Here is a 14,793-nt window from a genome sequence, read left to right as displayed (position 1 = left end):
AAACAGCCTTAACAACCTACTGCCACAAACCCAGCGGTACCAAGCTATTCGTGGTAATTGAATCCTGGATTTTTACTCTAAATTTCACTCGCATATATACTATTCAGCTGTCAATTTTCCTTAATGCCCAACTAATTAAAATGTTGATTACCTAATTTATCCAGTAATAAAACACCTAGAGCATACTTGGATGACAAGAACCCCATCTTGTGGCAAAATGTTTCACCACCAAGTCCGGCTGTATACTGTACTGCCATTCTCGCTCAGAAGATAAATCTGTGTTGAGAAGTTATCATTTTATCTGCTTTACCAGACAGAATTTCTAACCCAGCATTTATCTTATGTCTGCGACGGCACCAAAGTATGCAGTAAATCTGTGGAGCACAATAATTCTGGGGCTTTGCGAGTTATTTTCAAGTGAAAGCTGGTAGTCTTTGCACAGATTACTGCAAGAATATTTTAAGAGAAAAGCAAACTCTGACTCTGGGTTACCTTCTGAAATATTATCCTCTGTTCATTCTAGGGAGGGTTCAGATGTTCTACCTTCTAGCAGATGAATTCATTTGGCTAAAGCAATCACAAGTCAAAAACCGCCCAAACCCACAGCAAATGGCACCTAACTATCGCCATACATAATGAAGCCACCCCACACGACACACTTGTATTTTATATCCTTCATATGTTACCCTCAAAAGGTGGCTTTTAATCAATTTCTCTTCCCTTACTATTTTAAAAGGCAGTAAAACTAGATTCTAAAATATTCTCTCCATTTTTTCCTTAAGGAACGAAGACTGTCCCTATTTGGTTTTCCTAAAGAGATTCTGAAAGGCTTTATTTTTAATAAGCTAAAAAATGTAATAAGGCACTGAGCATGCTATGCTGTCTGGCTCAAAAACATGAGCCATTATTACTGTTTTTATTATTAGTAGTACTATTGCTGTTAATGACAATGGAGTACTGAAAGCCCCAAATACCTTATTTGTGTTCATCTCCTTCAACTGTCAAAGCCTTAAAGAAAAATCTAGTTCAAACAAGGCATTTTTTATCAAAAGCAGAACAGAAACAATACTTTTCTCCTCAAAATCTATTCTTGAAGAGTTTAAAAAGGACAGCAGATTAATATTAAAACAGCTTTTTATTTGTTAATGTCACATAAGAAATTTAAGCAAGTTACACTATCTTAAAAAACACAAACTAATGCATTTTAATAGCGAAACCCTTCCCTCCCCCCAGCTCCCCTCCCCCCGCACTGCCCTCATGAATTAAGAATCTAAGAGAAGTAACCATAAAACAAAGTTTTGCGGAATCCTTCATCCAGACTGCTTACATGATGATTAGGTTAATATTGCCTTCTTACAAAATTTCTTTTCCATTTAAAAAAAATTTGTAACCTTGATTGCTTATTACAAAAAAATTCAGTACAAAAGTTCAATATATTGAAAAATGCTTCCCCCCCTCCCTCACAGCACCATTATATATAGCAGAGAATAATCAAGAGCAGATTGCTAATATAGATGGAGCAATCTTCAAATTACACCGAGACACACAGTGGTTTATTTACCCTCCCCACCCTTCCCATAAGAAATTAAAAAAGAAAAAAAAAAATGCACATACAAAAAAAATGTCAAAAAATTGAGGAATCCTTTCCAAACAGTACACAGTTAGTTCAGTGTCAATAATTCACATCTTGCAACAAAGTTTATGGATATGATTTCTTTTACAAAACTTTCAGTGTCAAAAAGGAAATTAAGGCCATCAGATTCGCAGCTTAAAAATTCACATAAAGGAAATATAAAAATATTCTGTGCTTCTGAGAAGGCTCTGCACTGTATATAGGTAAGGATTACCATACTTCTTTATTTTGAGGAAGACAGTTGATTTGAGAAGTTTACATAATTGCACAACTTCTATTGGATGCTCTTGAGGCTCCCTAATGAGGAAAACAGAAGAAAAAATTAGTGCTAAAAAAACGGATCACAGTTTTCTAAAATGAGATGAAATCTTTAACTACATGGATACTACAAATCTGTATTACCTAACTTCAAATGGGCCCCTATCATTTCTCACTTATCCTTTTTAACGTTCTCTTATGGACTTCTTTCCTAAAATACTCCAACAAATTCCAGAATAGTGATTCTCAACTCTGGCTGCACATTTAGATCCTGAAGAGTTTAAAAAAAACAAAAAAATTCTGTTCGAGATCCCTACATCAATTAAATGAGAATTTCTCATTTAACTGGGGAAGGGTATCTATCTATATATCATTTTAAAGTAATTCTAATATGTGGCTGAAGTTGAAAACCACCCTTCAATAAGCTCCTTCGATAACTTGGGAAACAGGTCAGTGAACTGCATTTGAATAACCGCATCAGAGAATATGGCTTGCTGGATACTGGACCTCCATAGCCAGGGGATCTGCACTGGATTTGTCCTCAAATGTGAACTCAACATGGCTGCTCCAGCCACATCTTTACCACCCATTCATTCCTTAAAACCTCATAATATGGCTTGTGACTCACCACTGATTGAACTCAAACTAGTTTCTTGGAGGTCACCAAAAAACTTCTCATCAATGCAAAAAGCCATTGGATTCATCCTCAAATATGAAGTCAAAACAGCTGTTCTGCCCTTCCACCTTTCCTCTGTTGAACCTTGATATCATTATTTTCTAGGATCACACAGCTAAAAACCTCAACACATCTTTGATGTCTTTTTTCTTCTCCCACCCTCAAGTTAGTCGTTAAGCCTTAATAAATCTCCACTTATACACTCCCTCAGTGTCTCTGCAATCTCCTTCTAGAATTAATCCCCGATTCAGTTTGCACAGTGATTTTCTAAAATATGTGTCTGAATTTCTCCTTTGCTCCAAATTGTGCAGAAGCTACAATGCCTAGGCATTCCAGTCAGTTTAACACCCATCTTTCAACTTCATTATCTCTAACATAAACCCTACAAAAACAACTGGATGGACAGATATACTTGGTGCTAAAGTCTTGCCACATTCTCTGTAGTGACTCAGAGATCACCATAAATCCCTTGCCACTCCTCCCCGCAAGAGATGGAGAGACTACCCTCACCTGGAATCTGGACTGGCCTTATGACTTAGCCTAAGTGAATGTAGCAGACAGGACACTGTGCCAGTTCTGGGCTGGCCTTTAAGAGACCTGGTGCTCTCCACCTAGCCTCTTAGCCAACTGCCATGTTGTGAAAAAGCTAGGGCTAACCTGCTAAATTATGATAAGCCACATGGAAAGAGACCTGGAGGATATTCCAGCCCCAGCCAAACTCCCAGCTAAACGGAACTGAGTTCAGTCTCCACCATGTGGAACAGAACTGCCCAGCTGAGCTCAGTCAAACCACAGAATCATGGGAAGTCAGAAATCACTGTTTTAAGCCTCTAAGTTGTCAGGTAGTCTGTAAATGTAGCAATATAGATAATTCAAACACCCTCAAAACACCATCATCTGACCTCTCTCTAATACCCAAATAACTTCCCATCCTTCAAAACACTGAACAAGCATCACTTCCAAGAGTTCTCAACTACTCTGGTGGCCTGGAGAGCCTTCTCCTGCGTCTGCCCTGTTATCTCATGTTCTGAGCCACTTGTCTGGCACCTTGAGAGATCCTCTTCTATTGTTATTTTACTTCTAGTCATCATGATGTTCCCCGTTAAGGGCAGGAAATGGATCTTGTGCTTGTTTCTTGTTAAAGCCAAGTGTAAAACAGCTGTTCTTAAATATTGCTCCAAAATGTATGAGAAAACATCCAGGTAAAAAATTCATTCTACCTCATATAACCCTTCTCAACCCTAGGGGCTAAACACATAGAAGAATGTTTATTAGAGTAGGACTGGGACTAATGAAGCAAAGCAAATCTAAAATTATAAATCTGGAGACATGGAGACAAAAGTCCTATCAGGATAAGGGCAGGAATTTTGATTAATGATCAGACTCAAACAGCTTGAGAATATAAATTGAGGGCTCATTAGTTATTAATAACTTCAATTTAATTATAATTAAAATGAAATTTGGAGTTTCTTTATTGCAAGGGCTCTCAAAAGTCCAAGCATCAGCTAAAATCTATCCTGCAATTAGATAATGATTAGGAACTTAATATAGCAAGAATTTCATTTCATATTGAAGTTGAATATTACTTTGTTTTTTGTTTTTTTTAGTTTATATGTAGATACTTCCTCTAATTTCGTGATCTAAACTTTTTAATCACAGAACCCTACAGAGTAAATAAGTTTTGGGGCATGTGATCTAATCCATATATGCTTATTTATTAGTATATGCATGTCCTACCATAACATATTACATGCGTTAGAAGACAAAAGACAAAACTGAAATCTGATAGAATAAAAAAATAAAAATCAAAAAAGAAGGGCTAACATATTATTCCAGGACTTGAAAGTACCCCTTTAGGAAGCACAAACCCTAGTTAGTAAATAACTGCTCTGATTCATCAAGTAATGGGGTGGGGAGGGGGAACAAACCATATTATTGGTTTTTCATGTAATTCTGTAAAAATAAACATATTAAAATAAAGTAATACCTGCTGGTGGAAAAGTTCTTCTTCAACAACCACTCCAGCTGCTTCTTCCTCCTCCTCTTCCTCTTCAGGTATGGTTGTTTTAAAGACTGTACTTCTTTGAGCAACCTCCTAAAAATAACGGTAATTTAATTTTAAGTTAAAAACTGTACTTAAAATCACAAAAGCTGCAGGTGAGAGGAATCTTTGCTTAAGAACCAGCATTCCTGTTTATTATTTAAAAAGAAAAAAAAAGTCATTCCATCAGTAACTTTTGTTAGTGAACTGGAATTTCTGTATAATTAGTAGCAGTTCTTAGACCTTTCAATATTCCCTGCAGAGGAGCTATTGGTTTCCAATTTGAAATACCTGCTGAGAAATTTCCGCTGCTTTTTAATCCCTTTTTGTTACTAAGAATTCTGCAAATGATTTGGCGTACTAAATTCTTTATAAAATGCAACATGAATTCAGCTTAAACATCTTAGCTGCCAGCAAAGAGAAGGTGTTAAATGAATGCTGAAGACAGTGAAGCTGAAAGCCAACGCTGTAACCTCAGGGACGACGCGGCAGAAGAGCTACCTGATGAGTGAGATGAAAAGGACAAGCTCCTTTCATTCCTTCAGCAACTGGTTCCTCTTGAATGAAATGGAATCAAGACAGATGAGCCCTATTTACTAATAACACACTAGTGAGGTTCCAATGTATTCTGTACAGAAATACATCTCCTATCATTCAGTAGAGGTCTTGCAGAAAGAAACTATTTCCATTTCCTACTAAAAGGCTCAAGTACAGATTACTTTCCTGTAGAAAATTCTGCCTTGGCACAAATGCAGCAGCGTTCTTGTTTAAGCACAAGGCTAACCTGACGATCCGGCAGCAGGTAAATGAGTGTGTGCTCGAGAGTGCTGCAGAGCATGTAATGTTACTCTATACCCCGTCCTAAGGTCACTCAAGAAAGATAACTTCACAGAGGAGAACACTAAAATTACTTCAGTGAAAGCTTATCTAACATAGCCCAGCTAGTTTAAAATGGCAGAGAAGAAAACCAAAACCCAGTGCTATAGAAATGAGACTTCAATTTTAAATATGCCCAAGGATATATTTTGTAAATGGAGTAAGGTAGTAGAACAGTATTTTGTAGGGACTTGATTACTATTGCAGGACCAGGAAAGATGGGCTATTTTCAGTCCTTCAATTAGCCAGAAACTTCAATTCTGTGGAATCACTCTATATTTACAAACGCAAACAGCCATTTCACAAGTATCAGTCTGTTTTAACCAAATTAGTAATAATGCAAAAGCACATTAACTGCTTAGATCATTTGCAATGCTTTGAACCAAGATATCAACTAGGTCTAGGAGATAGCAGCACATGAAACAGAAAAAAAATCTCAAAAAGGCCGTGAGCCATCACGATGGCTCACGCCTGTAATCCTAGCACTCTGGGAGGCCAAGGTGGGCGGATCGTTTGAGCTCAGGAGTTCGAGATCAGCCTGAGCAAAGAGCGAGACCCCATCTCTACTAAAAATAGAAAGAAATTATATGGACAGCTAAAAATATATATAGAAAAAATTAGCCGGGCATGGTGGCGCATGCCTGTAGTCCCAGCTACTCAGGAGGCTGAGACAGGAGGATCGCTTGAGCTCAGGAGTTTGAGGTTGCTGTGAGCTAGGCTGACGCCACGGCACTCACTCTAGCCTGGGCAACAGAGACTCTGTCTCAAAAAAAAAAAAAAAAAAATCTCAAAAAGCCTTGCGTGTACCCAGCTTTTCTCAACTCATCTTAAAATGAAAAAGGAGTCAAAGAAAATGTTCTGTTGCAGCATCCTCACATCCCAGCTCCCAGCAGCTCAGGGCAGTGCAGGCACCCCATACGCAAACACGGGCTCTTAGGCTCGGGATGTAACTTAAGGCAGTTAGCTTCAGTGAGAAGCCTGGTAAACAGCAACTTGCCCAAATTCATTAATTATGAATTACTTCAACAGAACTACTTCTACTGTGGGCCTATTTGTTAAGCACTTTTCATTTGAAAACATTTAAAACCCAATTAATCTAATGCAGAAAGTCTGTATAGAAAATGAGATAGCATTTAAATAATATCTAGAAATCTAGATAGAAAAGTAGTAAAACAAACAACAATTTAGAACCAAAAAGTTATTGGGAAGTTTAGACCCAGGAAAATGTTATTAAACAAGATGCTAATAGAGAAATGCTTTTATCCCACCCTGCAACCAAATCCCCTTAGCAAGGTGCCCGACCGTAACTAAGTATCCTGAAAGGCACACATCGATGTTCTCGCGTAACGGGTCTGACTCTCTCCATGGAACACATTGCTGGTGCGCCCTGCTCGAAGGCTCGGGGCACGGAAGCGCGCTCATCTCCTCGGCAGCACACCGAAGCCGGCGGCGCCTGCGGACTGCGCGCACCTCGGCACAGCTCCGTGTCAGCCACAGCACGTCGGAAGCCTGAAGTCAGCCACAGCTGGGGTGTCTCACCACAGAAATCAGCCAATGCTACCAACCAGGGTGATCTTTTACTGATGGAGTCAATTATTTATACATTATATGTTACATCTCTATATACATAAATAATCATTTGCATGAACAACAGTTTGAGTTACATCTATATTCTGGAAGGTGTGGAGGAACACTGCTTTATTTTTTATTTCCCTCATAGAAAAACATCTTATTTTGCCATGGTGACAGTTGCTGTTTCTAACCAGCCAGCACCTGTCTCTTCCCTCATGCCTAGGTAAGAGCCCCCAGTTTTCCCCGGACCCCCATCCCCCAGGCAGCACACGCGTGTCACAGGCAGCCCAGTGCACTCGAGCTGTGGACAGGGGAGGACTCCAGCTCTAACTCCATCCTCCTGACACCAAGAACTGGTTTGAGCTGGGCACATGACGCAAGCTGGTCTAATGAGGACAAACAAAGCCCAGGATGTGGACTTCAGAGGAGAAGCTGCCCTCTCCCACAAAAAGCGCACAGGAATGACGCAGCTCCCTCCGAGAGCAGCTGGCCGCTACCCCGCACTCCCAAGGGAGGCGGCCCAGGGAGGAGACACAACAGATGGGATCTTTGGGGACACCCTCTGAGCCACTGGATAAAGCCCACTCTCTGAATTTTTGATTACATGAACCCAAAGAATTTGCATTTTTTCTAAGCCAGCTTAAATTGGGTTTTCTGACAATTCCAATGCCCCAGCGGGAAGAAAGGCTATATAAAAAATTAAACTGACTTAAGCCAATTACCTACACTCTTATTGAGAAGTGGTCTTTATGGTAGAGTTTATAGATTATTGCTAATATGGTCTGGTACCTACCAATAAACAAACATGGTCTTACAGAATTGAATGAGTAAAAGCCAAAAGGATTTGTCTAATGATCACAGAAGTAAGAACCGTATTCATAATACTTCCTCTCCTCATTTCTGATACCATTCACTTAAAACAAAGCCTAGCAAGCAGAAGGCAGTAGAAGTTTGTTAAAACAGAAAAACCACCCAACCAAATAATCTAATATTCAGTGTTTGAGTTACGAAGGGAAGCTATGCTCAGTTATGTCATCGGCAAGACTGCCTTAAGACAGCCCGTGTCACGGTATCTGCTTTGTTTATATCATCTTATTTTGTGTGCTTTTAAACCTGCTGCTGCATTCCAGATACACTCCTGGAAGATTGTTTCTTACTTGGAACACATTTTCACACAGGAAAAAAATGGTGACTATGTTCCATGGCTCACAAAAAAGTCTCTTTAATCTGCCCTATACTCCTTATAACAGTGCTTGTCAATCTGAGATCACCAATCTTTTTTTTTTTTTTTTTTTTTAAGGCAGATTCTCACTCTGTCACCCTGAGTAGAGTGCAGTGGTGTTACTGTAGCTCACTACAACCTCCAACTCCTGGGCTCAAGCGATCCTCCTGCCTCAGCCTCCTGAGTAGCTGGGACTACAGGTGCACGCCACAATGCCCAGCAAATTTTTCTATTTTTAATAGAGATAGAGTCTCACTCTTGCTCAGATTGGTCTCAAACTCCTGAGCTCAAGAGATCCCCCCACCTCGGCCTCCCAGAGTGCTAGGACTACAGGCGTGAGCCACTGTGCCCAGCCAGAGATCACTAATCTTAACAGTGTTTTAAAAGAGACATGTATTCTGCCAATTTCAGACATCAGGGGGGACTACCAGCATAGGAGTTGCAATTAATTTCAGCACTTGGGTGGCAGCACCCACGACAGCTGGGTAGGATTCCAAAGTGCTGAGGACAGGAAATGAGCAAGAGCTTCAGCACACAATACGGGAGGAAGAGCCAGCACCTTAAGTCTGGAAGGTATTTGTAACCTACCCCGTACCCGGAGAACCTAGCAGGTATTTGGAAGTGAATTCCCCAGATGCACCAAAAATCATTCTCACACAATTGTACTAAGATCTACAGTGAAAACATCAGATGCTGGTTCATTTTTAATCTCCATCTGAGACCAAGGGCACTCCTCATTCAGCAGACAATGAATTCCTCATGGAGAGCAGTCTCAACAACAGATGTTTGCAGGAGGGATGGATGGGAAGATGGCCAGGACCAGGACTTTGTATGTGAACACCTCAGACTCCCATAATAAATGCTGTTGTTACTTTATTTCTCTGAACTTCAGTGAAGGTCCATGTATGATTAAAAAGAAAAAAATTATCCAGCAAATGCTTACTGCCTGTTATGTGCCAGGCACAATCCCAGCAACGTCCAGCACAGACTCCTGCCCTCAGCGTGCTGCTTCTAGTAAGCAAGGACAAGCCGACAAGCACTGTGTGGGTAAGGTCTGCCGCTGGCACTATGGGAGTAGAGAAGGAACCTCAAAGGGGACACTGTGGCTTGGGCTGTTGACCACTCCCCTCCCTCGCAGACACTTTCCTCTCTTGGTTTTCCTGACACCACACTCACTGTTCTCCTCCTGCCTCGCTGGCTGCACCTCCTACCTTCTTTGCTGTAACTTATTCCCAATGTCAACATTTTCTAGCTCAATTTTGACAAACTCTTTCTGGTCAGCCAGTCCCGTAACTTTAAATACCATCTATGCCATGAAGCCTCCCAAACATCTCTAGGCTTCAAGTAAATATTCCAACAGCCTCTAGCCATCTTCATTCGCCTGGATACCTAACTGGCATCTCAGACCTAACATGGCCAGAGGAGGTCCCTTGATTCCCTTCCGACCCTTCTCCCCAACAAGCCTGTTGTCCCTCCTGCAGCTTCCTCAGTAACTGGCACCAGGACCACCCAGCGTCCCAAGCAAACAAGCCAGGAGTCAACAACTGCCATCTCTCTCTCACCCTCACATTCGCCCTTTTCATACAGCCTACTAAGTCGACCTCCAAAATGTCTCTGCAGCCAGTTCCCCTCTCTTCTACCTAGAGAACCATCTCAGTCTAAGTTACCTTCCTCGGTTGCTTTACCTCTGCCTGTTTTTGCTCCCTACAATCCACACAGCAACCTGATTTTTCTTTACTCTGTTCACTCACCGAGAAAGCTCCATTAACATGCTTATGGCAACAGCAACAAAGAAGGGACTCTTAAATTCTACAGAGGCTCAGTGATGTTCTGTAGGGCACCCAGATAAGTTGGTTAACAAGGGAAAGACAGGGATGAAACCATGCTTTACTAGCTTCAAAGCACGCTTTAGCTGCTTCATCAGGAAGCAGTATTTCTAAGGCTAATATTGACAGGGTGTGTGGTGTCTTTACATGGTAGTGGGGGGAGGTAAAGTTCTTAGACAAGAATTCGTAAGACTGACATGTTGAAAACATACACACCAAGCAGATGTGCACTCCACAATCTTCAAACTCAGTTTCATGCACTCTGAGAGTTAGAAAGGTTAATAACATAAGCGTTTACTAGATAAATACATTATGCCAGATACTGTTTCAGGTGTTTCCTAAGGATCGTCTTATTAATATTATCTCATTTATACTGTCTCACTAATATCCACTTTTAAAGGGGAAAACTAAGAGAGGTGAAGTTACTTGCCCAAAGTGACAAAGCCAGTCAGTGTGCAGCAGAGAAAGACACTGGACACAAATAGTCTGACTCTGGAGCCTGTGCTAATGACCAGTGCTCTGTGATACACTCCTATTTATTCCTCAAATTTAAAGATAGCTTTAGTTCGATTTAGTTAGCAGCCTTGGTCTGATGTAAGCCATCAGGTACTTCACATTTCAATTTGACTTTTGAAAAGAAATCATGCTTCCATGGTGAACCTTCAGATGAAACTGACATTGCGGTGGTACTGATGAAATGGCCATACCTCTCCCTGAGAATTTCTTAAGATAACCTTCACATCTTCGCCAGTGCCCCAAGAGTTCTGGTTCTTCCAGATGAGGTCGGTGGGAGGACTGGCGGTGACACCAGCATTTGCAGCCCAAATCTGGAAAAAAGAAAGGTCATCAGTACACCCAGAACCCAGCTCTCCGGCATGCCAATGACAACAAAAAGATGAGACTTAAAACACTGGATTCCAAAAGTCTGAGAACTAGGCCTTAGCGTCAGAGTTTTACATGAACTAGCTGTGTGTCCAAGAGAACTCACAAAGCTCAGCTTCCCCATCTGATAATGAAGATGATGATACGCAGGGCCCTGAAGTGAAGCTGCCACACTCACACCCTAGCTCTCCTACACGCCAGCTGACCTTGAGCAAGTTACCTAACTTTCATCATCCATGAATAGGGCAGAAATGGTGCCTATCACAGGTGGGATTGCTGTGAGGAGCAACTGATTACCCACATACAGGGGCTGGCTCACTCAGCGAAGAGCAGCCTTAGCGTCAGAGCGATTCCTTCCGTGTCAGAGCAGTCTGACCCCTCCCTACTGTCCCCCAGCTGCCTACAGCAGGAATTGAGGAGACCTTTGGTAGCACACAGCCTACCTAGGATATTCCGATGGAAACTGGTATGTCTCCAACCAGAGACTGTGTCAAAATACCCCAGAGTGTCTGCAATTATGGTCCGAAAACAATGCCAGAAATGGCTAAATCACCCACTGTTCAAGGGAAAATATAACTGCTATTGAAACTGAACAAATAAAAGAAATAATTACATTTCTCTTCTCAGCCTGGAAATTCTGCCTTATTTTTTATGTATCTATTGGCAGAAAAGAATGGGTAGAGTGGAGAAAACTTAGCAGTCTGAAAACCTAGGTTTGAATCCTGGACAAACCACTACACCTCTAGGAGCATCAGTGTCCTCGACTGTAGGACACCACTCGCCACGATCTTTTACAAGGGTCATATGAAAATAGAGGTAGCGAAGTTCGTAATCCACAAATTGTTACACAATGTAAAGGACTTTATGATTGCAAAAGGGAGGCTGGAGATGAAAAAGGCAGTATATTTAAAACAGAGAGAATAATTTATGAAATTATTGATGAGGAGAGAGCCCTTACTTTTTAGATGCTCACCTGAAGCTTCCAGATCTTCAATGGGCATTACAAATGGAAAGGGGTATTTACTGCGATGAAACTGAAAAAAGAACTGGATCTGGGCCAGCTTTCAGGTTATGTGAAATGCTAGTGTTTTCCTAATTTCAAGCAATACTTCTCACTAGTCTATATGGAATCATATTGTTGGTTTAGTGTTAACAGTAATAATCATAAAATGTCAATAACCTTGCTGGGTAATTTAACCTACAACAAACATGACTTACGGCCGTCTTGTTCAATACAGCAACACAATGTGGTTTTTGAACACCTGAAATGTGGCCAGTCCAAATTGAGCTGTATTGTAAAGTTAAAATACACACTAGATTTCAAAGACTTAATTAGAAAAAAAGAATGTAAAATACCTAATAATTTGTTTATATTGATTACATGTTGAATATACATTCAATTAATTACATTTGGAACATACTGGGTTAAATAAAATATAGTTCTAAAATTAATTTTACATCTTCCTTTTTTACTTTCTTTTAATGTAGTTAGGAGAAAATTTAAAATTACACATGTGATTCTCATACTGCTGTTCTAGAGGTTTCAACTGATCTTTGCTTTTGCCTCTGCAATTTTATAGAAAGATCACTTATCAGTACTGTGTTCCACAGAGCTTCTTATCATATTTAATGCTAGCTACTGAAAAAAAAAAAACGCATTACATTATTTTATATGACAATTCAGTTTTCCCCTGGGCCTGTGGAATGTATCTATCGAGTCCCGGAGGTAACACTCCCAGGGGAGAAAGCAAATGATTGGCATAGCGGCTCCACGTCACTTTAGAGAGAGAGCACACTCAGATCTGAATCTTCTCAAAACGTCAGATTCTTTTTACCACATTATGCAGCTTCCAGAAGACATATAATGGGACTGAGCAATTTTCTCTGACTATAATAATTACTAAAGAGAAGAAGGGATAGTGTAGTTAAGATAGTTGATCCCATTTTTACTCATTATTATAAAATTAGCATCTGATATTTTTTCACAAAGTGGTATCAAGCTCTCTGAATACACTTTTTTAAGAGAAGTATAAACTTGCAGTTTGAGCCTTTGATCGTACACATTAAGGTTTGTGTCAATCATAAAATTATAAACACATTTAAAACGTGCTTAATATTTTTAAAAGAAGAATACAAAAAAGGAAGGGAACAGTTACCTCTATATTCTTTAGAGATGAAAATAGTGACTTCTTTAAAATCTATATCAAAATTAATATATTGTATTGTTTGCTAAATCTAAGTAAAAGCAAAGAACTCTTGTTTGCTCAATGGAGCATATACTTCTCTAAAAAGGGAGCTATAAGATTTCAGTAACTATTAAAACTGTAGTGTTTCAAAACACACCAATACAGAGCCATTCCCTGAATCTAGAACCTTAGATACTATGCAAAACCACACGTTACACTTCCTAAATTACAACGTTTCAAAGTAGTGATTCTTTACAAGGGTGCCTATCATTGAAGGACTTTTGCTCAAAATATAGGCCCCTACCCCAGCCCCAAATATAGCTGAGCTAGGTGAGGTGGGCCTTGGATACCAAAACACTACCCAGATGATTCTGAAGCGCACCCAAGGCTGAAGGTTACTGTTTAAGGCATATACCAGTGTTAACTTCTTAACAGTTCTTTGTGTCAAGCAGTATCTCTTGAATGACACTGGGCTATAAGTATCACTCAAGAGAAAGCTATTTTGTAACTACTGGAATACATAAGATAAAAACAATTCAAAATCTATTCTTTCACTACTCTCAACAGGACAGAATTTTAAAAATCTCTAATAGCAATTATAATGCCCTAATAATGTCAAAAATGTAATGCCCACTTCTAAAATGCTTCTCTTTAAGCCCAAAAGTTTTCTGAATCACTTTATCTGCTAGTTAAGACAATGAAGTTAAATTAAGTGACTAAATTCACTTACCGTAACAGTCTGGCCTGCCTTCAGCACATATCTTGAGGTATATTTGTAACTGACTGATGTGTCTCCTATTTTTCTGATCATCTCCCAGCCTCCCATTGGTTGATCCTATTCATAGAACAAAATAAACAAAGTTACTTCAATTATAAAGAAAGTCAGGGAATAATCGAATAAATGAGTCCATACATGCAGATAAACAAGACTATTTTATGGTTATCTTCTCATGATTCATATTTTCCTATTATAAAAACAAAACACGATTTTATCATTTGGCAAAACAGTAACTTCAATAATGAGGGAGTTAATCAGTAAGGTACTAATTTTAAAGAGGACAAAACTGGAAGGAATGAGTATGAACCAAATTAAATTGTCATATTCACTGCTAGATCAGGTGGGTCTTTCAAATTTGTAACGTATCTAACTGTCACAATCACAATTATAAACATCTAGCATTTGATTACTTCAAGCTTTTAAAATATAGACACATAAGCTGAGAAACAGAAGGAAGAAAATCTGTCCGTCTCCTTCTGCATCTGTCCACTTCTGCCCACGTTTAGCTCTTACGCCGTAAGGCATAAGGGGCACAAAAACGGGTCAGTGCTGCAAGGAGCCAGTCCTAGGGAGAGCTAGGCACTCAAGCCCCAAGGCTGCCCAGAGCGGCCTGGCATCTAAAGAAAGGTGCAGGGTATTAAACTAATTACCTACACTAATTTATATCCATCTTGAACTCAAGGACAAGAATAAACCAGGCTTAGAGTCAGCTCCAAATCACTTTACACCTGGCTGCTCTGCCTTCTGAAAAACACAATTACAACAGTGGAGCAACAGAGGCTACTCTGTTCTTTAGCTTTTAAACTTGTGGCTGAGAGACCTTAGAGCCTATTCTCTTTGTAT

At 40.0% G+C, this 14,793-nt stretch overlaps 1 protein-coding gene across 2 annotated transcripts in view; it reads right to left on the bottom strand.

The window, feature by feature from the left end:
• Positions 1–1,118: 1,118 nt before the first annotated feature.
• LMNB1 (lamin B1) overlaps positions 1,119–14,793 on the bottom strand; it is a 50,659-nt gene continuing 36,984 nt past the window's right edge. For both annotated transcript variants that reach the window (XM_069492044.1, XM_069492045.1), the window contains exons 8-11: positions 13,903–14,007; positions 10,812–10,931; positions 4,555–4,662; positions 1,119–1,930 (exon numbers count right to left, since the gene is read on the bottom strand). In XM_069492044.1, the coding sequence (XP_069348145.1) occupies positions 1,889–1,930; positions 4,555–4,662; positions 10,812–10,931; positions 13,903–14,007 (375 nt within the window). In that variant the 3' untranslated portion in view covers positions 1,119–1,888. The remainder of the gene's footprint in view (positions 1,931–4,554; positions 4,663–10,811; positions 10,932–13,902; positions 14,008–14,793) is intronic.

Source organism: Eulemur rufifrons, chromosome 17 (assembly GCF_041146395.1).
Source record: "Eulemur rufifrons isolate Redbay chromosome 17, OSU_ERuf_1, whole genome shotgun sequence".
Classification (NCBI taxonomy): Eukaryota; Metazoa; Chordata; class Mammalia; order Primates; family Lemuridae; genus Eulemur; species Eulemur rufifrons.
The sequence above is the reverse complement of the archived record's forward strand: the minus strand, read 5'-3'. Positions and strand labels throughout refer to the sequence as shown.